Source organism: Palaemon carinicauda, chromosome 42 (assembly GCF_036898095.1).
Source record: "Palaemon carinicauda isolate YSFRI2023 chromosome 42, ASM3689809v2, whole genome shotgun sequence".
NCBI classification, from domain to species: Eukaryota; Metazoa; Arthropoda; class Malacostraca; order Decapoda; family Palaemonidae; genus Palaemon; species Palaemon carinicauda.
The window spans coordinates 7,946,273-7,968,989 of record NC_090766.1 but is presented as its reverse complement, the minus strand read 5'-3'; the positions used below and the strand labels follow the sequence as shown (position 1 = coordinate 7,968,989).

At 35.8% G+C, this 22,717-nt stretch overlaps 2 protein-coding genes across 2 annotated transcripts in view; one reads left to right on the top strand and one right to left on the bottom strand.

The window, feature by feature from the left end:
- Positions 1-2,265, bottom strand: part of RabGGTb (geranylgeranyl transferase type-2 subunit beta) — a 56,500-nt gene extending 54,235 nt beyond the window's left edge. The window contains exon 1 of the mRNA XM_068365361.1: positions 2,162-2,265. Coding sequence (XP_068221462.1) covers positions 2,162-2,164 — 3 coding nt within the window. The 5' untranslated portion in view covers positions 2,165-2,265. The remainder of the gene's footprint in view (positions 1-2,161) is intronic.
- An 8,723-nt stretch (positions 2,266-10,988) lies between these two features.
- LOC137632919 (T-complex protein 1 subunit zeta-like) lies at positions 10,989-12,857 on the top strand. The gene has a single exon (XM_068365022.1). It carries the CDS (start codon positions 10,990-10,992, stop codon positions 12,826-12,828), a length of 1,839 nt encoding a protein of 612 aa, XP_068221123.1. The 5' UTR covers position 10,989; the 3' UTR covers positions 12,829-12,857.
- The last annotated feature ends 9,860 nt before the right edge of the window (positions 12,858-22,717 follow it).

Sequence of the window (22,717 nt, the reverse complement as noted above, 5' to 3'; positions counted from 1 at the left end):
CAAATAACCAAATGCATTAAATCTAATCTTCTTTCTCTTCTTCTTTCCATAGCCTCTGTACCATTGTCTTCCACTATTTTGGGTTAGAATTCTCTTGCTTGAGGGTACACTCAGGCACAATATTCTATATAATTTCTCTATCGCTCGTTTTGTTAAAAGGTTTTATAGTTTATATAGGAAATATTTATTTTAATATTGGTACTGTTCTTAAAATATTTCTTTCTTTGTTTCCTTTCCTCACTGGGCTATTTTTCCTATTGGTGCCCCTGGGCTTATAGCATCCTGCTTTTCCAACTATGGTTGTAGCTTAGTAAGTAATAATAATAATAATAATAATCGTCATAACTACATTAAAGGGTCCATTGACTGACGAGCCTTAATAGCATCAAGCATGATCAATAATTTGGCAAATAGTTTTTAAGATTGCATGCCCTTGCAGTCATTAATTACACTTATTGTCAGTGGACCCAGCCTTTTACTAAAAAGCAAGACAGCAAGGCAACAGCTGTCTTTAGGTCACTTTCTAAGACTAGCAGGATGCACCGTGGTAGTGGTCTTACACCCATACCACGGGATGATAACGTCAAATCTAATACTCTTCGTATAAATAAGCTATGCGAGAGAAAAACGACCACCTGTACCCGCCTATCAAGAATCCAGTTTACGTATTGCTTTGGGAGGAAATTACCCATCTACATTACCCTTTCAATTCTTTTAAAGCAGTTCGTCAAGTTTAAAATCCTACAATTATATCAAACAAATTAGGAGGGAGAAATGTGAGAAAGGAGATTAATCTGGTCAATAATAATTATTTCTACTAAATTTTTATTCAAAGTTAAATTCTGATATCCCAGTACCTTCATATTCTAAAGCAACAGGTTGTGCAAGATTGATTCCTTTTTTTATAACAGAAACAAGAACACATTCACTAAGGTAACTGCGCGCACACATTCTGAGCTGTATTTTGCCTCTTAAAGTACACCATAACTTATTTCAGACGGTAAATATTCACCCTTGTATCGTTCACGGATATTATAACGTTTGGCAAGTAAGAAACGGGCATCATTGGAGTAATTAAAGGTAAAATTATATTTATGGAAGAAAATGGGCATTTTCTATAGGAAAAAAAAATTTTTTTTTTAGTAAGAAACTTTTCCTCGTCCGTAACTATAATAAAATCTATTTAAATACACGGTCAGGTGTAGTAAAGATATGGTGTCCTAGGTTAGTTTGGGTAAGGCAAGAGGTTTCTATGGTTTACAGTGAATGGACACGTTTAAATATTTACCTTTCAACCTCCCACCTAGCAACATCCTATACTGGTAGTCTCCATTTCTATAGGTGGAAAATATATCCTACAGGCTTCAGATTTTCATTATATACAGCAAAATGAAGGGGGCCTTTGTATATTAGCGGCCAGTTTCTCCTGCGTGCAAATAAATGGATACCGACTAACGTAAACTTCCCCCCTCTAACCTAATCTACAAGCCGTGTCCTTACCTACTTACCTAACGGGAGGGGGGCTAGCGCCCATCCGACCCACCTTACACTTACGTATTCCTAGTCGGCCGTCATCATACATACAGGTGGCTGCTTTCATACATACACGCCAAATTAAAATTTATTCTGGGGTGTATGTAGAATAGCGACCACCTGTATGTATTATTATGGCAAATTAGAATACGGCAATGTAACAGGGGTGCATGGGGGCGTTACCCCCCCCCCCTGTTAGGTAAGTAGGTAAGGACACAGCTTATAGGTTAAGTTATGGGGGAAGTTTAGGTCAATATTTAATGCATGAGGAACTGGCCGCTGATATACAAAGGCCCCTTTATTCTACAGCTTTGGCTCAGTCAGTAAGCTCAAGCTATCCTGGGCCACAAAACTTACATGAGGCCTTGCCTAGGCCAAGTAGAATCCAGCCTCCACGGCCAACTATTATTCTAAAGTCCAGTAATGAAAGCACAAGCTCGAGGGTTTTATTTAACTGTCAAAATCGAACAAGCATATCAGTCCGCAAAGGTCACAGCTGATCCCAATGTACCCGAAAACGAACATTGTAGCCTACTAAGGTTTTGAGTAAGCATGTTACATTTAGCATAGGCAGGTTTATGCAAAAATGCTTTGTTTATTAAACTTTTATAATAACTTTTCCTCTTACCATGTTTTTTTTAATTATAAGGCGAAAGGCGATCAGTCCCAAGGCAAATTTCGATCAGACGATGTCAAATTCCTGCTTCGTTAACCCCCGTCTCTTGAGAATAACTTGGGAAGAAGAAGAAGAGTAAATTATTTGTTATTGTTATTTATCATAAATTTTATCATCTGCAGTGCTTATTCAATGTAGTGCTGAAAACAACTAAATAGCATATATTAATATCAATAATTAGATATATAAAAAATAACTAATTGGTGGTTCAATTATTGGGCGGAGGGATTCGCCTATCCACCGGCACCTCCTTTAGGTTTTCTTCTTTATTCTAATTCTTTTATTTTTTTCTCTCTTTTTTTCCACATCAGATAAATATATTCTTTTCTTTTATCTATTCCTTCTTTCTTAAACAACGCGTTTCATTTTCTCTTTTTTCTACAACTTGAATGTCAAGATCAGCTGATTTGGACATCACGACCCCGAAGCATTTACCGTCTGTTCAAATACTCTGATGAATACAAAGGTAAAATAATGACGTGGACTTTAATTAAAATGCAACACGCATAATCAAGATATATTTAACGAATGTTTCTTAGAATATGACCTAATTGCCTCAATCTTCTGCATAAATTCGATTTATTGAATGTCAACTAGAATTGATAAGCTGTTGTAAAATTTTTAATTGCTCGAGGTTACACTCAGGCATACTATTCTATCTTATTTCTCTTCCTCTTGTTTTTTTTTTTTTAAGTTTTTATAGTTTATATATGAAATATTTATTCTAAAGCCGTTACTGTTCTTAAAATATTCTTTTTTAATTATTTACTTTTCTTGTAGTTTCCTTTCCTCACTGAGATATTTTCCCTGTTGGAGCCCTCGGGCTTATAGCATTCTACTTTTCCACCTAATGTTGTAGCTTAGCAAGTAATAATAATAATAATAATAATAATAATAATAATAATAATAATAATAATAATAATAATAATAATGCATGCACCTAAACTGAAGCTTATGCAGATAAAGTTAGGAAAAATTTGTTAACAATAAGGTAATAACAAACTTCAATTAAAATCAAAGACAAAAAAAAAATAAGTTAGCTAATGCACGTTTAAATCTATTCAAATTGTTGACACGAGATCTTCTGTCAGTGTCGTTTAATTATTGTAGAACGCATAGTACCAAGTATGGCTGGGAAACTTGAGAAAAATAAATGTGCTTTATTTTTTTTTTATAGAAAGAAGATCAATATGGTTAATTGAAGAGAGAACATGAAACTAACTTTCTCTCAATTCCTACAATAAACAGCTCTTCTAGGAGAAACTCTCCAAAATCAAACCATTGTTCTCTGGTCTCGGGTATTGCCATGGCCTCTGTACCATGGCCTTCCAGTGTCTTGGATTAGAGTTTTCTTGCTTGGGGATACACTCGAGCACACTATTGTATCTTGTTTCTTGAAGTTTTTATAGTTTATATGTGAAGGATCTAATTCAATGTTGTTACTGTTCTTGGAATATTCTATTTTCATTGTTTATTCTTCTCTTGTCGTTTATTTCCTTGTTTCCTTTCTTCTCTGGGCTATTTTTTCCTGTTTGAGCCCTTGGGCTTATAGCATCTTGCTTTTTCAACTAGGGTTATAGCCTATTATTATCATTATTATTATTACTAGCCAAGCTATAACCCTAGTTGGAAAAGCAAGATGCTATAAACCCAAGGGCTCCTACAGGGAAAAATAGCCCAGTGAGGAAGGGAAATAAGGAAATAAATAAATGATGAGAATAAATTAACAATATATCATTCTAAAAACAGTAACAGCGTCAAAACAGATATGTCCTATATAAACAATAAAAACTCATGTCAGCCTGGTCAACATAAAAAAATTTGCTCCAAGCCTAGCTTGTAATAATAACAATAACAACAACAACAATAATAATAATAAAGGAAAATCTAATTTAAAGAAGGCTATTTTAGTGAAGGCCCCCGATGTTACACTATGAAGCAAAAGTTGAAAAGTTGGGCCACTAGATCAAAAGAAAGGATTAAGCGGGATCAAAGGTATATTGAAGGCTAAAGAGTGAGTGCAGCTAAGGGCCGTAAGAATGCCATGAAGCCCTTAGTGGTGCTTATCTACTTGAAGCGCATTGCTGGCATTACCCCCTAGGAGAGATATTTTGAGTAGTGCTTACTTTGTGCGTTCTTCCTGATTCTATCACACATGGAAATCGTGTGACCTACAGAACCTAAAAGATTTGTTTGTCATAAACATCCCATGTGTGATAAGAATAGGAAACCAGCCGTTAAAGTAAATGGGTACTAGGAGTATATCAGGAAAACAGCCCTCGAAGTAAATTGGCATTTGGGATATAACGTAGTGTATTTCACGTTAGTTATCAAAGCCACATTATAGAAGTACTTAGAAAGCAAGTCTTCGGTTTCTTCTCGAAAGCCTTATTTTCAGTCCTTCGGATGGCAAGGGGAAGCTTGTTATATAGCCCTTGTACTGCATAATTGAAAGCACGTGAGTCGTGGACCTAGAGTAGATGTGCATTTTAGTTCTAATAACTGGAAACCATCTATAACTATTCTCGTGTTGAACAAGATTTGTTGGCTGCATGTCATAGATATTTTGGACGTCCGGTTCTGATAACTTGACAAGTCATAAAACATTATTATTATTATTATTATTATTATTATTATTATTATTATTATTATTATTATTATTATTATTACCCAAGCTACAACCCTAGTTGGAAAAGCAAGATGCTATAAGCCCAAGGACTCCAACAGGGAAAATAGCCCAGTAAGGAAAGGAAATAAATAAATGATAAGAATAAATTAGCAATATATCATTCTAAAAACAGTAACGGCATCAAAACAGATATGTCCTATATAAACTACTGTATTAACGTCAAAAACAGATATGTCTTAAGACTCGTGTCAGCCTGGTCAACATAAAAACATTTGCTCCAACTTTGAACTTATGAAGTTCTGCTGATTCAACTACCCGATTAAGGAAGATCATTCCAAAACTTGGTAACAGCTGGAATAAAACTTCTAGAATATTGTGTAGCATTGAGTCTCATGGTTGAATCCTATTCTAGCCTTAATAGGCAGCCATTGTAATTCAATTAGTAGGCCTATAGGGATAATCCTATCTCGAGGTGTGACACATTTAACAGTCTTGCTCCTTCGTTTATCATGTTCTGTAATTGCTTAAGTTTCACTTTGAATAGATTATAATAGATAAGAGATAAAGTTGTTAATCCTGATAATAACACAGTTAACCACAAGCTTCTTTACAAAATATTCATCCAGATACTTCTTTGCATAAGCGATGTTTCTAGTGTGATATCCTGCGAATGTTACTACATTATTTATTCTGATAGTCAATATTCAAATTACAGTCAAGAGATAAAGCTATATCAAGAACTTTACTAAGATATCAGGATCACGTTATCATTAATATTTATTTGGATATCACCCAAGATTCTTATATTTGTTTGTAGCCTACTCAGTTTTATTTTAATTAAATTTTAGTTGTTTAATTGCCATCCATTCTCTAGCACTAATAAGAACGTAGTTTAAAGTCTCAGCGGTATAATTAATGCTTTTGTTACCTTTCTTACTTAAACTTAACGAGTTAGAATACACATTACCTAAATGCTGAACGTAGGTTGAAATACGATTTAAACTTTTGATTAAAGCTATGTCTTCCTCTAAGTACAGGAGCCTACGCGACATTGTTTGCCCTTACAAATATCCATATAGTTTAATTTTCTATTAGGATATTGAAAAAAAAATCAATCGAAGACATTAATAATTTTCCGCCTATGCGACCAATTTCTTGATTAAGCTAGCAATGAACTCTTAATTTGTATTTATATTCACACCAGTTTAAGTTTCAGCAAGAATAAATGTTGGTACACATGTAATATACGCATTTTAAGACATATACATAGTATCAGACAGGATTAATAGTATTAATCCTGGTATCAGATAGGTAAATCCTATGAAATGGGGCGGGAATCTGGCAATTTGAAATCACGGGCCGCCCTTTGATTATTTACCCAGTACCAAGCCTACGTAGAGAGTAGAGGTCCCCTTTTTGTTTTGTTTCATTGTTGATGTCGGCTACCCCCAAAATTGGGGGAAGTGCCTTTGGTATATGTATATGTATGTACCAAGCCTACGTGGTTACATATGGATAGTCTCTCTCTCTAAAGCGGCCAAAGATTTATTAATAATATCACGAAACGGCCTCCGTGTAACGATAATAACAAAACTGATATATTGATTACTCTCTTCAAGCATTAATGACAAAAGCAAAATCAATTAATACAATCTGTAACACATTATTAATATAATTTAAAAATGATGGTAAAAGTCACCAATGATCTCAAACGTTGCCTGATAACATTTATAAATCTTATTGCATTGGCCAGGACTTTTTAAAAAGATTTTACTATTGTTTATGAAATCAATAAAGCCTTCAATCATAAACACATATATTACTAGATATGCCAAGGGCAGCACTGTATCAAGTTACGTTCTAATTTCACATTTTTCTTATTTCGGAGTCTTATAACAAAGGGAAAACTTATAGAACACCTTTTTTATAAGTGGCACTGATGAATTTACAGCAGATTTTAGAAAGAAGCTTTATCAATCTATATCGTTTTTTTTAATACAGCTGAAATATATCGAGCCACGTAAAATACCATAGCCAAGATATCTACGACAAAACACCATGTACATAAGATTAAGCTTCCTATAAATAAACTTTTGAATTAATGAAAAAACATCATTATTCAACATTTTATGGATGGGGTGTGACAAGAGGATTATTATTATTATTATTGCTAGCCAAGCTACAACCCTAGTTGGAAAAGCAAGATGCTATAAACACAGGGGCTCCAACAGGGAAAAATAGCCCAGTGAGGAAAGGAAATAAGGCAATAGATAATCTAAGAACAAAAATTAACAATAAATCATTCGAAAAACAGTAACATCAAAACAGATATTTCATATATAAACTATAAAAACTCATGTCAGCCTCAACATAAAAACATTTGCTCCAACTTTGAACTTTTGAAGTTCTACTGATTCAACTACCCGATTAGGAAGATCTCGTCGATTTGGTACCGCAATGGAATGCATGACACAATTGATATCTGGCAAACGTTTCGGCGTCCCCGAACGTTTCGAAGACCTGGTGGATAAGTGCGCCTTTGGAATGTGACAGTAGTTTGTAAACAAAGAGTAGCTTTAACTTTGGATATGTTAGTGTAATTATGGGTGGGTACTTTAGTTTATAGAATCCTGATAGATTAAGCATATATATATATATATATATATATATATATATATATATATATATATATATATATATATATATATATATATATACACACACACACACACATACATATATACATACACACACATACACACAGTATATAGCATGGGATAAGCTAATCTACATAGACGTTATATACCATTAAAATAGAATACTTATTTTTTTCGTTATAGACAATAGTGGTGGAAAGTTGAGGTTAGGTTCAGGCCTGTTAAGTCATTAGGGTAGATTCATAAGTTTCTTGATTTGCTGTGTTGAATATTTGGAATGAAGAGGCAATGCAGTAGTTAAATTTAATAAGTAATTTATTAGTATAAGAGGGGTGTATGTATGATAGCGGCCACCTGTAAGTACAGTATTATTATGTCTGACTTAGAATACGGCAGTGTAAGGGGGCATCGCAGAGGGGCATTGGCCCCCTCCGTTAGGTAAGTAGATAAGGACACAGCTTGTAAGTTAGGTTATAGGGGAAAGTTGGTATTTTTGTAGTGAATTACAGGGCAATGTAACCTAGGAAAAAAACTACTGTTTCTTACAGAAAAAATTACACTCTCTTCAAAAATGACACTCGTTTCTGTCGCAAATGAATAGTTTCAGAAATATTTATACATCTATATCCTACGATAATGGGGGACCCCCAGTGGGAACTCGGGGTTTTGGGTGGGGAAAACATACTGGGGAAACGATATATAATTGTTTCCCTATAGTAAATAACGTGAATTAATCGAATTTGATATTCATTTCAATCGGAAACAAACAGATCAACCAATTCGGATAACTTTGAGTTGCACGGTGTCACTTCTCTTACGAACGAACGATAACATTAGCAACGTTACCAATAATACACAGTGTTACCAACGTTGACGTATGGTACACAGAGTTACCAACGGCACGCTGACATTACTAAAGATAGTAATGATAGATATTTCCATATGTATTTTAAATAATTTCTCCACATAAGTTTTACTCAATATATAAAAAGTACAAAAAGGGCACAGAAGCTAACAAACCCACTTAACCTAGCCTAGTAGTATGATAGGTCACAAAATAACATTTGATCTACATCGGACGTTGGCAGCACTGGTTACTGTATTTTTTCATGACACAATCTTTGTAACGGCGCCTCCAAAGTTTATCCAGATATACTGTTTTGTATTTTCCTCCGGTTATTATAATTTCAAGAAGATAATGTATAGAGAAGAAAAGGCTTGTTTTACGTTTATATATCGATTCCCCAGTATGTTTTCCCCACCCAAAACCCCGAGTTCCCACTGGGGGTCCCCCATTATTGGAGGATATAGATGTATATATATTTCTGAAACTATTAATTTGCGACAGGAACAAGTGTCATTTACGAAGAGAGCGTAATTTTTTCTATAAGAAAAAGTAGTTGTTTTCCTAGGTTACATTGCCCTGTAATACACTACAATGAAACCGGAAAGTTTAGGATAGTTGATGTCCATTTTCAATCAACACTCGAGTAACTGGCCGCTGATGTACAAAGGCTCCGTGTGAAAATTAAACATTTTAGTCAGGCAACCGTACAGCCCTACGGACTGTGCTGCTAGTTGATTATTGAAGGGTAATAGGTGATAGATTTCTGTCCGTGTATAGTGTGGAGGATAGTGCCCCCAAATGGTTACACATATCATACACTTTAGGAATTACTTGGAGTCGTTGCAGTGGCCATTTGAAACCTTTTTATCCCTCTACTAAACAAGTTTCATCTTTCATTTTTCCTATCTCGGAGCATTTGTATATCAGCGGCTAGTTCCTCCAGCGAGCATAAATATGGACATCAACTAACCTAAACCCACCCACCCCAACCTAACCTATAAGGTGCGTCCTTACCTACTTAATGGCATTGCGATCCCCCTTACATGGCCGTATTCTTAGTAAGCCATCATCATACATACAGGTGGCTGCTATCATACATACAACCCCCTATCTTTCTGTGCAACCTCTTCTAACTTTTACTAAATAGTGTACGGTAATTGTAATGTTTTTTTCGTTCGGTTGCACTTTGGTGTTGAATAGCCTCACAGGCCCGAGTGCTCGGGTACATAGCCCAAGTTATATAAATCCGAATAACTTTTCTTCCTCCTCTAATACGCTCTACAAGCCTTCACACATTATCAGTATACACAATCACCTCAATTCCATAGGAAGGTAGTACCAAAGTGCACTATAGGCAGTATTCATGCATCTTTACAGTATCCTTTTTGGCCCATAGTTGTACCATTATTTTTTAGTCTTTTACTTCACCTCTGTTCCAGATACCCTTCCTTCCCATTAGGTGTACAATGTCTAACTTTTACTTCATGGTGCAATTTAAAAGTTTTAAAGGCCTCTCATGAATGACAGAGGCAAGGGACAGTGACATTGCCCTATCAAGCAGGACAATGCCGTAAAGACCGACCATAAATACATACGATTAGGGACCAAGCCCCCTCTCCACCCAAGCTAGGACCAAGGAGGGCCAGGCAATGGCAGCTGATGACTCAGCAGATAGACCTATAGGCTCACCCAAACCCTTAGCTCAGAAGGATGGTGAGGTTACAGCGACCAAAGAACTAAAAAGTTTGAGAGTGACTCGAACCCCAACCTGGCGATCACCAGTCAGGGACGTTACCACATGGGCCACAAAGGATTCACCCGCCCCCCACTGAACCTCAGTGCTACATGGCCTCTCAGATCCCTGTGCCAGACCGTATGGTTAAAATTCTTAAATCCAATCCAATTCCATTCCATATAAGCTACAGCTTTATGGCTAATCATAAAGATCAGTTATTGCAGGGTAATAGCCTATAGTATGCTACGAATTCATTGTGTTCAACATATCATTTTAAGAATTACCTTTAGAAGAAGGTATTCCTCATATTATAAGTGCAGGTTTCTTTAGTAAATCTTTAATCGTGTGCAAGCACTAATACCGCAGTAGTTGAAATATTGAAACCTCGCGTTCCTTTATAACCCAACCTAGTACACCATGTTCTTCATCAGCAAAGGGGGTTCACATTGAAGGATCTCTATCTACAGGGTGTACGAGTAAAGTTATACTGTAATTTCTTGTTAATGTCAAACAAAATACCGTTATGGCATTGATCACCTAATAAGGATTGTGGCATTATCACTGTAGCATCTCATCTCTTACCTTTTTTTTTTTTACACATTTGAAAATGACAAAGGGAAGAATTTTTACTGTTATTTGTCTTTGTTGTACAATATATTAAAATATACTTGGTAAAGAATGAAAAAAAATGCTAGGAGTTGGCTATTGTCCAAATGATTAATTTTGGTATACAGTAATAATATTTTTGAGTACAATACATGATATTTAGATCCATTATTAAAATTAATTAAATTCTTATAGTTATCATGACAATAAAATGAAATGCTTGTACATTAACTTGATTATTATGGTACAGTATGGTAAGTTATTATAAAAAATGTATTAACACATTAATTTTTCTTCCAGATCAAGATGAGCCAATCCCAGAAAGCCTTAAACATCTCAAATTTAGTTGTTCAGTGCGGTGGCTTAGCATCTATCATGGAAAATGCCTTGGGTCCTCACGGCCGATCTGTTTTAATGGAGAGGAGCGGAAGCGTCATCATTACTCAAGATGGAATTGAACTTTTGTCATCCTTAGCTATTGGCGATCCACTGTTAACCATGGTAACTAAGGGCATCTTAGATCAGTCAAAAGTACGGGGTGATGGAAGTAAACGAACTTTGTTGTTATTGAGATCTCTTTTACGTTCTTTAGAGTATCACGTGTCGCTGCGTAATTCAGTTTCCCAAAGTGTTAGGAGGCAGCGAATGTTGCAAATAATTACTTTCTTGAAGAAATATATGTTAAGCGTTATTCAGAGACAGGTTTTTGAAAATGGTGTGCAGGCATATCCCCTTCACAACTTTGAAATCCTTGGAAAAATATTGAGCTACTCTGCTGAAAGTTTTTTTTCAACAAAATTTTCTAAACTAATTTCTAAAACTCTTGCTGGGCTGTTCAAGTTATACCTTACTTGCCAATGTAGTAGCAGTGATGATGTAGTGAGGCTCCTAGGAGATAAAATGATTAATCCCCAAACAGCAATTGTGGAAATCTATAATGCCCCACTATTAAAATCTAGCGTTACCCCAGGTTTTGTTCTTACCAGAGATTTCAAGCATCTAGATCAGTCTATGCCTTTTGAAAACTTATCATGTATTCTATGGTCTATAGAATTGGAAGATGTGAAAGAAGGGCCCAGTAATATCACTGTTGAAGTAGCTGATTCTGAGTCAATGATAGACTGTGTAATGATGCGCAATGTTTTCCTAACCAAGTGTCTTTCCCTTTTGAAGTCTATGCGTGTATGTTTGATATTCTCTTCAGTTTATTTTCCTGATTGGGCAGTTTTGCAGTGTAGGAAATTTGGTTTCTCGGTGATTGACATGATAGATGCCGAAGAGTGGAATTTTATTGTTACAAAGTTGCGAGTTAGTCCAGTAGGTTGCATAAATGATATTTGTCCTGATTGCATAAGATCCATCAGTAAGATAGAGCCTATTATTCTTGGTAACTCGCATTTCATTAGACTATTTTTAACTAATGTTCATCAGATAATTCTCTATGGTCCAACAGTTTCACAGTGCAAACAGTTTTCCTCTGCCTTTTGTAAACTTTTTAGATATATGCATCACTGGATAATGGATGGTCTGGTTTTGTTCAAATTATTAAGAGAAGAAAAATGTGTTAATGAAAGTTTGGAGTCAGGTCAAGGATCTTCAAGTGCCACAATTGGCGGAGATCCATATTATCTAACGACAGTCAATTCAGACACCATTGGAGGTAATGGTGGTGGAATAAGTTCGTACTTATCCACCAGTGACCCTCTACCATTGTTTTATTCTGTTCCTCCTGGTGCCTATGTGGCCCTTCTAGCTAAGTTTTTGGTTTTAGAAGATCATGTTAGTTATAGAGATGGGGTGAGGGAAGTTGGGTTATCAGTTCTATTAGAACTTTTAAATGAAATTCCTTATTTGCTGTACAAGAAATCAAGACTACCGCAAGAAAGGTACATCATCTATAACACTACCTTCAACAGTCATAGCAGAAAACTTTTAAATAGCTCCGATTCCTATTCAATAAATGACCTGTTGACAGATTTGAAGTTCGAGGGGTATGAAAGTCCTTTTGTTTTTTTCAAAATCCTCGACTCCGTTTTCACCTTTGCTCACTTTGTTTTGAAAATAGAGCATATTGTTCCTTCAAAAAGTAAACTTCCCAAAACCATCAACTGTCACGAGGAAACCAGCGATGACGAAGCATCCTAATCTTTTTTACTGGCATAGCGATGCCAATTTCATTGAGGTATGAGTTATTCAATACAGAAAATTTCAGAAAAAGATGTCGATGCATCACTGCCCATCTAGTAAGCTGTGCCTTCTTCTAACTTAGTAAGAAACCAACACTCAAGTGCACCTATAGCGTGAAAGAAATGAAATTGCGATTTTACTTGCATCATATTGCCCTTGTTTAACGTCAGGCTGCAGTCAGCAGTTACTTACATTTAGTTTTGGCAAATGGTGAAGTTAAGCAGTTTTAAGCCATACAATTTCATGGAATACAATAATTGTTAGACTAACTCATTTGTATCTGTCGTAACACGGGGTTAGTTTTCAAATCTTACATGAAAGTCGGGGACAGTGTTAAACATTTAAGATTATGCTCAAAATAATATAAATCGACATGTGTCTTTATGTACATATAAAGTTTTAAGTTGTTTAATTTGTATATTACTTGTAATTTTATATACTTTGGAATTTACTCCACAAATGTGAATTCCCAAATATCTTAAGTCTAAATGAACTCTTCTGTAATAGTTTGAGTTCCTTTTTTTCGATTCTCAAGTCTTATTTGCAAGGCTTTATTACAATGGTACTATGGAAACCGTCCATAAAGAATATATAATAGAAAATAAAGTATGTACAGTACAGTACTGTATTGTGTTGTGAATTAATGTAGGATGTTAGGAAATTGTTATAAGAGTGGCAGACTATTTGTATTTTTATAAAGGTGTTGGCTGTTGCGAGTGTATTAGCAAAGTGAACCGTATATCTATGGTAAAACTGTACTGAAATTTTTTTATATACAGTATGTAAATCTTTCATTATGGTATTGAAATAATAATAATGGTTTTATTTACTGTTGCCAGGTTTGGCAATCTTTGCATGAAAACTGGTGAAAGACTTTTAAATCAGGTTTGGCAACCTTTGCATGAAAACTGGTGAAAGACTTTTAAATCTGTACATATGTTTGAAAAGTTGCTGGTACTTTGTAAATTTAATTATTGCACGTCGTATAGCTCACTTCTTGAATTTCAGTACGTACGTCACAGCAAGCAAGGGAAACATCCGTTAAGGCTCTATTGTAGAAGGTGAAATCCCCCTTTGACAAAAAATATACTTTTACCAAATGGCATAGTGATCTTGAGTAACAATATTATTCTTTGGATAGTGTCTACTACATTGGAATAAGAAACACTTAAAATCTTTTAGTCCTGGAAATATAAAGGGATTTTGACGAAGGAAAAATCTATTTCTGGGGAGAGACCTGTGACGCCCGGTGAAAAGGGTCCTTCTTTACACTTTTCTAATATAAATCATCCTTCTGTTTTGGAAGATTTATATTAGAAAAGTGTAAAGAAGGACCCTTTTCACCGGCGGTCACAGATCGACCCAGAAAACATCTTTTGGATTGTGCTGTTGCTTACATAATGAAGTTGTCTGATTTTTCATAAAGCTTGCCATGACGAGTGCAAAAATTCACGAAGTCAGGGGTACCATCTCTGCCTTAAATGTTGTACAGTACAGCACCTGTGATGCTAGTCAATAAGCCGTTTAGAACTGTTAGTCTTTACATGTGCATAATAGCTGCAAGTTACCTAGATTGTGATATATCTTTGTTTGTGAAAATAATCAATGGATTAATCTAACTAAACTCTTCAAAGGTCAGACATTTTTTATTAAGATTATTTTTTCGTGTAGGGGTGAACATGTTCCTTATAATTTTGGTATAATAGTTAATCATTTATAGTTTTTACCAAGAAGATTATTGCATGGAGTTGTAATTTAACCAAAGAATAACCATCTATTTTCTTCCCATGTTTTTGTATAGCATAAGGTACAGTATGCAATGTATTAGTTTTACTGTTGCTCATAAAATTATCAGATACTTGATACTTCAGAGGTCTGGGTTTCTGGTCAGTGGTAAAATCTTATGTCACAAAGTCTGTTATTTATATCATAACCCAGACTTACTTTGAAAGATATCACACAGCCAAGACTACAGTACAGTAATTTCATATTTCTCACAAAGGCAAAACTGTACAGTATGTTTACCATACATACATTACTCCTAAAAAAGTAGCGTTGTCTAGCAATTTAATAATTGAAGGGATTAGGATTGAATTATTCATATTTATCTTTGTTTCCCTTTACATTATACTGTACTTTAAACAAAGCTCAACAACTTAGGATGGTTGCTTTATACTGTTACTGCCAATACACGGGATGTATAACAAGTATGAGCAATATGTATCATGTACTGTATTGATAGCTTAACAGTAGTCGTGCATTATGTGAATTCAGCCCATGAGCAAGAAAAATTTGATTTTATGTGAACTTAGAACCTTAAATTGTTTAGAAATCCAGGTATTCACAGTGTTTGGATTGAATTCTTGTTTGCCCAAATACCATCTTGGCATGTTGCTTTTCGTCTTTTGTTCACTCATTTGAAATTTAGTAAATATGGCAAATCTGCTCAATCTACAAGAACAGAATAACCCTTCTTGAAGTGAGAAAATGGAGTTCCCCAATGTTTTATGTACAATGAGAAGTCTTTTTGAAGTGACTAGAACAGTGAAAAGAAGAAAACATTTGTTCTGTCTGTTTGTGGACGCTCAACTTAAAGTTATGTCTGTGGTGATAGATGAATATCTAGAGAAGGAGAAATGCCTTTTTTAAGTTTGTTTTGTTGATAAAAAAAAAAAAGTTTTTTTTGTGGATAGTAGCATGTTGCATCAGAAAGGGCTTGCCTTTTACAATGATTTCTCTAAACCAATTCCAAGGCCAAGTACTGTAATGCCAAATTGTTCACAGAAAGTGAACAGTGACAATAACTCTATAGATTATTTCTGGGCTCAACCTGTGTCCTATATAAAGCAGATCTCTTCTAGCCCTAGAGGAACCTAGCACTATGCAGTTTCTAAAGGCCGCATTGTGAATGTGGATCCCAAGATGAAACATTGTGGAAAAATTCCCCACACCCCATCAATAATGACAAATTGAATATGGACAAATTAAATTGACAGAACACAACTTTATTATTATTGCTTCATCAATGATCTTCCAAACTCAGTTTCTGTAGCATCCACTTTACTTTATCATATTTATTGGCATCAACATTTTTTTATTGCAAAACTTCAGGAGGATAGCTACTGTACCCACAACAGTGTATTTGTCTTTTAAATTTCAATGCTTGTTAGTCGTCACTTTCTTAGTTATAAAAGCTTTGTAGTACTGTACCTGTAAAGGTATTTTGATCATTATTCTTGTTGCCTTAATCCTTATAAATTACAAGAAGCTTTTGTTTAAATGATGTGTATTGGATTTAAATAAAACTTTTCTGTGCATTTCATGTGTTGTACAACATACCGGTACTCGTATTTCCATAAGCAAGAATGTTCTTGGAGTGAATTCTTCACATAAATGGAGGCCAACTGTAATTTTGGATCCAATACATAACGTGTGTACTTTCCTAAAGATGTCCGAAAAGGAATTACGGGACATTGAATGTTGCCAAGTTTCTTTGAGATATATTGCAATGTCTTAAAATATGTAGCTAATTTAAAAAAAAAAAAATATTCTAAAATTTCCTTTGCATAATGAAGCTTGCATTATGTATCTTAAATGTTGTTTCATGTACAATAACTTCTAGTCTATTTGCAGTTGCATAGTTGGTCAGTATATGTAATGTAAACTAGTGCTATTTTTTAATTCATTCTTTTTATTTTTATTTTCAAAGTCAGTATTTCGTAATGCATTGTACACAAAGGGGACTAATTTATTCCTCTGTTTGACTGTGGTTGTCAATTTTTTATACCAGTAGGTACTGTGACTAATGTCACTTACCTTTCAAATATATAATGGTTGGTGTAGGTAATTTGTTATTCAATTTTTAACTTTCCATAGGTGTCCTTGCGATCTATGTACCGTACTGTATTCTCTAATACGTTCTACTCGTTGTTGACTTCTTTAAATGTTGAATAAGTAGTGTATTGAATATTACTATAATGCTCATGCCTACTTTCAGTATGTGAGAGAAGCAAAAGTTATTCCAACCCTTAGAAAGTTTAATATTTCAAAAACATTTTACCTCAACATTATGGGTTTTTAATATATTATTCTTTAATATCGTACCAATGATTATAATTACAATTGATGATATGCAAGGTTTCTCAATATTAACTGAAGTGTATCATCATCGTTTAGTAGTTTGTAAGTCCCAATGTCTTGTGTTTTGGTTAAAGAAAGGCCTTCAGTTACTCCTCTGTATATTAAAGTAAATGTAGGTAAATATACTGTTAAGGATATTAAAACCTATTTGCTTTGTGTGAGAGTAGTGTAGACTTTTGAAAAACGAATAGCGTGTTACAATTCAGGGAATTTAATTCTTATATTTTCATCTTATGGATGTCCCAGTACTTATAAAACTCTCCTTTCACCCAATTATAGTACAGTACTGTACGCAAATTGATGTTGGATAGTAAATATTTATTTATTCGTTTAACAGTATGAATATTTCAATCACATATATGACTATACATAATATTGACAATACAAAGAATCGTGCATTGTTGATAAAAAGGATTTTGAGCGTAGCGAAAAATCTATTTTTGGGTGAGGTAGCCATGTCGTCCTGATGGAAGTTCCTTCAAAGGTAGCTTTCTAGGTAGTCAAATATACCTAGGAAGCTACCTTTGAAGGAACTTCCATCACGACGACATGGCCTGAGCCCAAAAAAAGAATTTTGACAATAGAAAGACCTAGTTTTGGGGAGATGCTGTATTGTCTTCAAGGACTTTTCTTGGAGACCACACATCACATTAGCCCCAAAAATGTGTGGAGCTCTTTATTGTTGGACTATCAAGTACTTGAAATACATATATAAAAACTTATTTAAAGGTACATGGGAAATAATTATTAGTGAGAGCAATTTTCTGTTAATTGTCTCAAAACTAGTTTCAACCATCTCGACAATAACTTTTTGTAAAGGCACTTCTTTTCGGTGTGAATTTATTGTACGCACAGACAATAAACATATGTACTTTATAGTGATCATATTACAATTTAAAGCCATTCTTTAAGCTTATTCCTTGATATATTTTTATTTTTAAAATTTAACCCTTTTACCCCCAGGCTCTTTGGAAATTTCCAACCCTTAACCCACAAGGGGTTATTTTTTCCCCAGTACATTTTGCAGTATATTTTTTTTAAATTGCTCTAACAGCCTTAATTTTTGTCATAGAGAGGTCAGGTTGGTCTCATTCTCTTGGAAAATGCCTGAATTTTATAGCATTTTTTTGCAAGGACGTACCGGTACGTCCATGGGGGTAAAGGGATGAGTTTTGTGAAACGTACCAGTACGTCCTTTGGGGGTAAAAGGGTTAAAGGGTATTTTCTACAGTGCAATGCTCACTTAGTATCATGCAAACTTCCTTTAGTGCTGAAAGAAGATTGAAACTACTTCTTTAAAATTATTGTACCTGATGTAATGCAATCTAGTCAATGATATTATCATAGTTGTGATACATTTTTTTACCGAGATTTTTTTATCATAACTTCCAGGTTGCCATTTTTTAATATTAATTTTCTTTTATATTGGCACCTTGTGTAACTGCCATTTATAAATATTTTAAATATTTGGATTGTTTTTTTTTTTATATTGTATAGGTATCTCGAGTAACTGCCATTTTTAAATATTTCAATTGTTTTTCTTTATATTGTATACGCACCTTGTGTAACTGCCTTAATTGTTTTAGGCATTTTCTCACAAACAGTGTTGTTGTCATACCGGTGTTGAAATAAAATTGTCTGTAGTACATTGAGTTTTATTTCGAAACATTCAATGTATTAGAACAGCTACTTTCTCTTCACTGAAAGCTTATAGTACTTTTCAAGTGACTACACTTGTTTGTGAATCTCAGGTTTTCTTATCCAGAACTATAAGTGTTCTTTCAAATTGATTTAAGTCTAAAAAGGGATCTGCAATTGGTCAAGTATTTATAAATGAAAAACTACTGCAAAGATCCTCTAATACTTTCTAAAGTTTGGCGAACAAAAGACAGCGTAAACAGTACACCACTAAAATGTAAACAGGCGACGGCCTGTGGTGGACTTGGGACGGCTCCTCTTGATTTGGGGGATGTTGACGAGGAGATATCAAATTGGTACGAGACCTCTGCATGTGATTTTCACGCCCGTTTTACTTATACTGACACCTTTCAGGTGAGTGAGCTGGGTTCACACCTAGCATTCCTATGCAATTTTTCCTCTGGTATTATTTAGCAGTTATATACCTTAGAAATGATGCTAAAGGAGCATTTCACTGGACGGCACAGGTCAGAGCCCAGAAAACAGGTTAGTAGAGTGCTAGATATTATGGTGGTTAAGAAAATTAACAGTATAAAGGATTGGGAGACGAAAGGGCACATATGAGGACTCAAAACAGGTAACAACTCAAGCAAAATGTTTATGGAACTGAAGAGAATGGACAGAACTCCTGAAATCTAGCCCCACGAAGGGGAAATCTAACGTGACTTCAATGAGGGCATATTAGCTTGAAAATTATAGGTGTGTGAAGTGTTCAGCACTTGATAGACTGGCCTAACTTAGGGTGTATGTCGAGCTGTTGCATCTATGAAACTTGGGTACTTGACATAATTATAAAAAAGCTCTGTTGTTAAGCTATATCCTTAGAGCATTGAATGCTTGTTAATAAACCCCTTTTCATTACATATTAGTGGGACATTTCAGCGGAAAAATAAATAAACTAGTAATGATTCAACTTTTCGGGGCTCCGACCCGTGTCGCCCAGTGAAATGCTCCTTTAGCACCATTTCTAAGGTATATAACAGCTATATATTACCAGAGAAAAAATTGCATAGGAATGCCAGGTTGAACCCAGCTCACTCACCTATAAAAGGTGTCGATATATAATACTGGGGCGTGATAAATCACAACCAGAGGCCTCGCACCATTTAGATATCTCCTGTCAAAATCCCCGAACAGCGAGGTGCCGTTCCACCTCCCACTACTACAGTACCAACAATCCCACGCCAGTGACGTCACTCCTTAAATAGCACGCAGTGTTTTAACCATATTTTGCCTTGTGTGTGAATTTCGCTGGCTTTTCTCTGGATTTACCTCAAGATGTCCGACTCCACTGTCACTACATCTAAGTTAAGTACCAGATCTATGAGTTTTGAGATATTGGAGGGGGCCTTGTCCAGTTTTGTTTATATTATTCAGTTTTTTATTCACGACGACCTTTTTAGTCCAAAATATTAAACTACTTAAAAGGTTTTATTGAACTTTTTAACATTTAAAACTTGTTTCTACTGACATAAGAATCCAATGTTGAAAGATAGCAAGTGATTTTACATTAAACTCTTGAGGTCACGATCCAAGGAAAGTTGCTTCTTCGTTGAATTTCTTTCAGCACATGGACTTTGAGAGGCTCCTCTCATACACGGGATGGAAATCATCCAGTATTTTCTATAAACATTATGCGAAGCAAGTGCACGAGATAAAACACTTTGTGGTGGCGGCAGGTAGTGTTATAAAACCTGTCATCTAGTGCTGTGATGAACAGTGGACTGTTTTTGGACTCAACAGTGCATCGGGTGCATAGGTATTAATACCTTCGAGTGAAAATCACTGTGGTGATTAATAAACTGTTCTATACAGGTGCAGAATCTAACCAATAACACCAGTGCAGTGCGAACATTTGAACGCAGTGTTGAAGCATATCCAACATCTGAGTGAAACTAGACAGGTTTAGCTTCACATTCATTTGAGTGGCATTTTTCAATGAATTCATATATGTATATTCTTCCCTTACAGGTCTGAAATATATATAACCATGATGTGTATATATGCAAAGTTAGATTCCTACTTATGATGTATACATTGACAATTATTTTGCTCATGAAAATAAAGAGAAAAATGTATCTACTTCTTCTTTTATCCCTCAGTAAATCAAATACCTGTAAGAGTGTCCAGAGTTTCATTCTATTTTCATCAAATAGAAATCTTGATGGTACCGATGTCCAGATTACGAAAGGTAATCTCTAGAAAGTTTCCCTTGCGTCCTTATGGAGATACAAACTTTGAATCCGTATAGTCGAAGTTGACACTTTCCCTGCAGGGGGCAGGAAGCCTTAAGCTAATTCCAAGCTTGGTGGATATGACAGATAACGGTAATGTCATGTATACGGGTCTAGTAGACCATATAAGGAACTCATTCAAAGTAAAGGCACTTATACAAACCCACAGATATAGTACTTTCAAGTTAATTCTCTGGTAAGCTTCCATCAGGACGACATGGCCGAGCCCCAAAAACGGATTTTGAGCAAAACTACCCTATCTGTGGCTATTCCAGCTTAAATGCAAGTTAGGAATGATGGGCCGTTGTAGTACAGAGAGGATGTCCACCGGGTACCATGATAAGGGCTCCCCTTTCATTGGCCACTCTTCCCCCTCAAAGAAATAAATCTATTCGGGGTGAAGATTGCTATGTGTTGTATCAAAAACACGTTCCCTGATATTTTGCAATACACTTAAAGATATATAAAGGATACTCGCGCCAGGAGTTAGAATTCTGGAGACCTATGGTTAATTCTCGGGGAGTATCACTGTAGCAAATATCCCTTAGAAAGCTACCTAAAGGAACCTTCCATCAGGACGACAAGGCTATCTCACCCAAAAAAATAGATTTTTCGCTTTGCTCAAAATCCGTCATTTATCAAATGGCCAGGCTTCTCGTATCAGATTTTTTCCACTGCAGCTATGGTCTTTGTAAGTTCTTGCTGCTTCTTTGATTTTTCATCCTTGCAAGAAATTTTATTTACTGCATGTTTTTGTTATTTGAGTTTTTTCTCCTAAAACCGGTACATAATCCTCATAAGGGGCTACATAACGAGGTAGTTTCTTGTTGTTGCTCGTTGCGAAGAGGTCGATCTGCAGTTCTGGGACTTTTTCTGAGATGAAGGAGAATGAGTCTGCATCTAGGGACCATTCTGTCACTATCAGCTTTCGCCTGGATAAAGCATCTGCCGTCACATTGCAGAACCCTTGAAGGTGAACTGCTGATAAGTGCCATCTTTTCTTCCTTGCCAGGTAGAAGATGGCTAGCATCACGTGATTGATGTGAGGTGATCTCAAGCCTTGTCGATTTAGACATTTTACAATCGCCTCGTTGTCCAGGACCAGTCTGATGTGGACTGCTCTGCGAGGGGATAGTTTCTTCAACGTTAGGAAGACTGCCATAGCCTCCAAGATGTTGATGTGAAAAGTTTTGAACTGGTGTGACCAATTCCCCTGCACTTTCCTTTCTTGCGAATGGCCTCCCCATCTTTCCAGGGAAGTGTCTGTGTGTATCACCACTGATGGTTGTGGCAGTTGCAAGGGAATTGCCCATGCTAGGCTCTTGGCTGTTGACCACGGCCTTAATAGCGTGCGCAGTCGGCTCGGTGTCCACATTCGTTGATCTCTTCAAGCGTTTGATGCGTATCTTCTCCAGACTCCTGACGCATCCTTTAACTGTGCTTTTAGCACCGGCTCTGTCACTGCTGCGAACTGGAGAAAGCCCAATACTCTTTCCTGTTGGCATCTTGAAATCCTCGTGTTGGATTAGTCTCTTGACAGATCCCACTATCTCTCTCCTCTTCTTTAGTGGAATGGAGAGATGGTGTGACTGAAAGTTCCAATGGATTCCTGACCATTGAAACTTCTGAGTTAGAGAAAGGCAAAACTTCTTGCGGTTGATCTTGGAGCATAGGTGCTCCAGGAACTGGATCACCTTTCCAGCCGCTTGCAGACCAGTAGTCTTGGATGCTGCCCACACCAGCCAATCGTCCAGGTATGCTACTACCTGTATTCC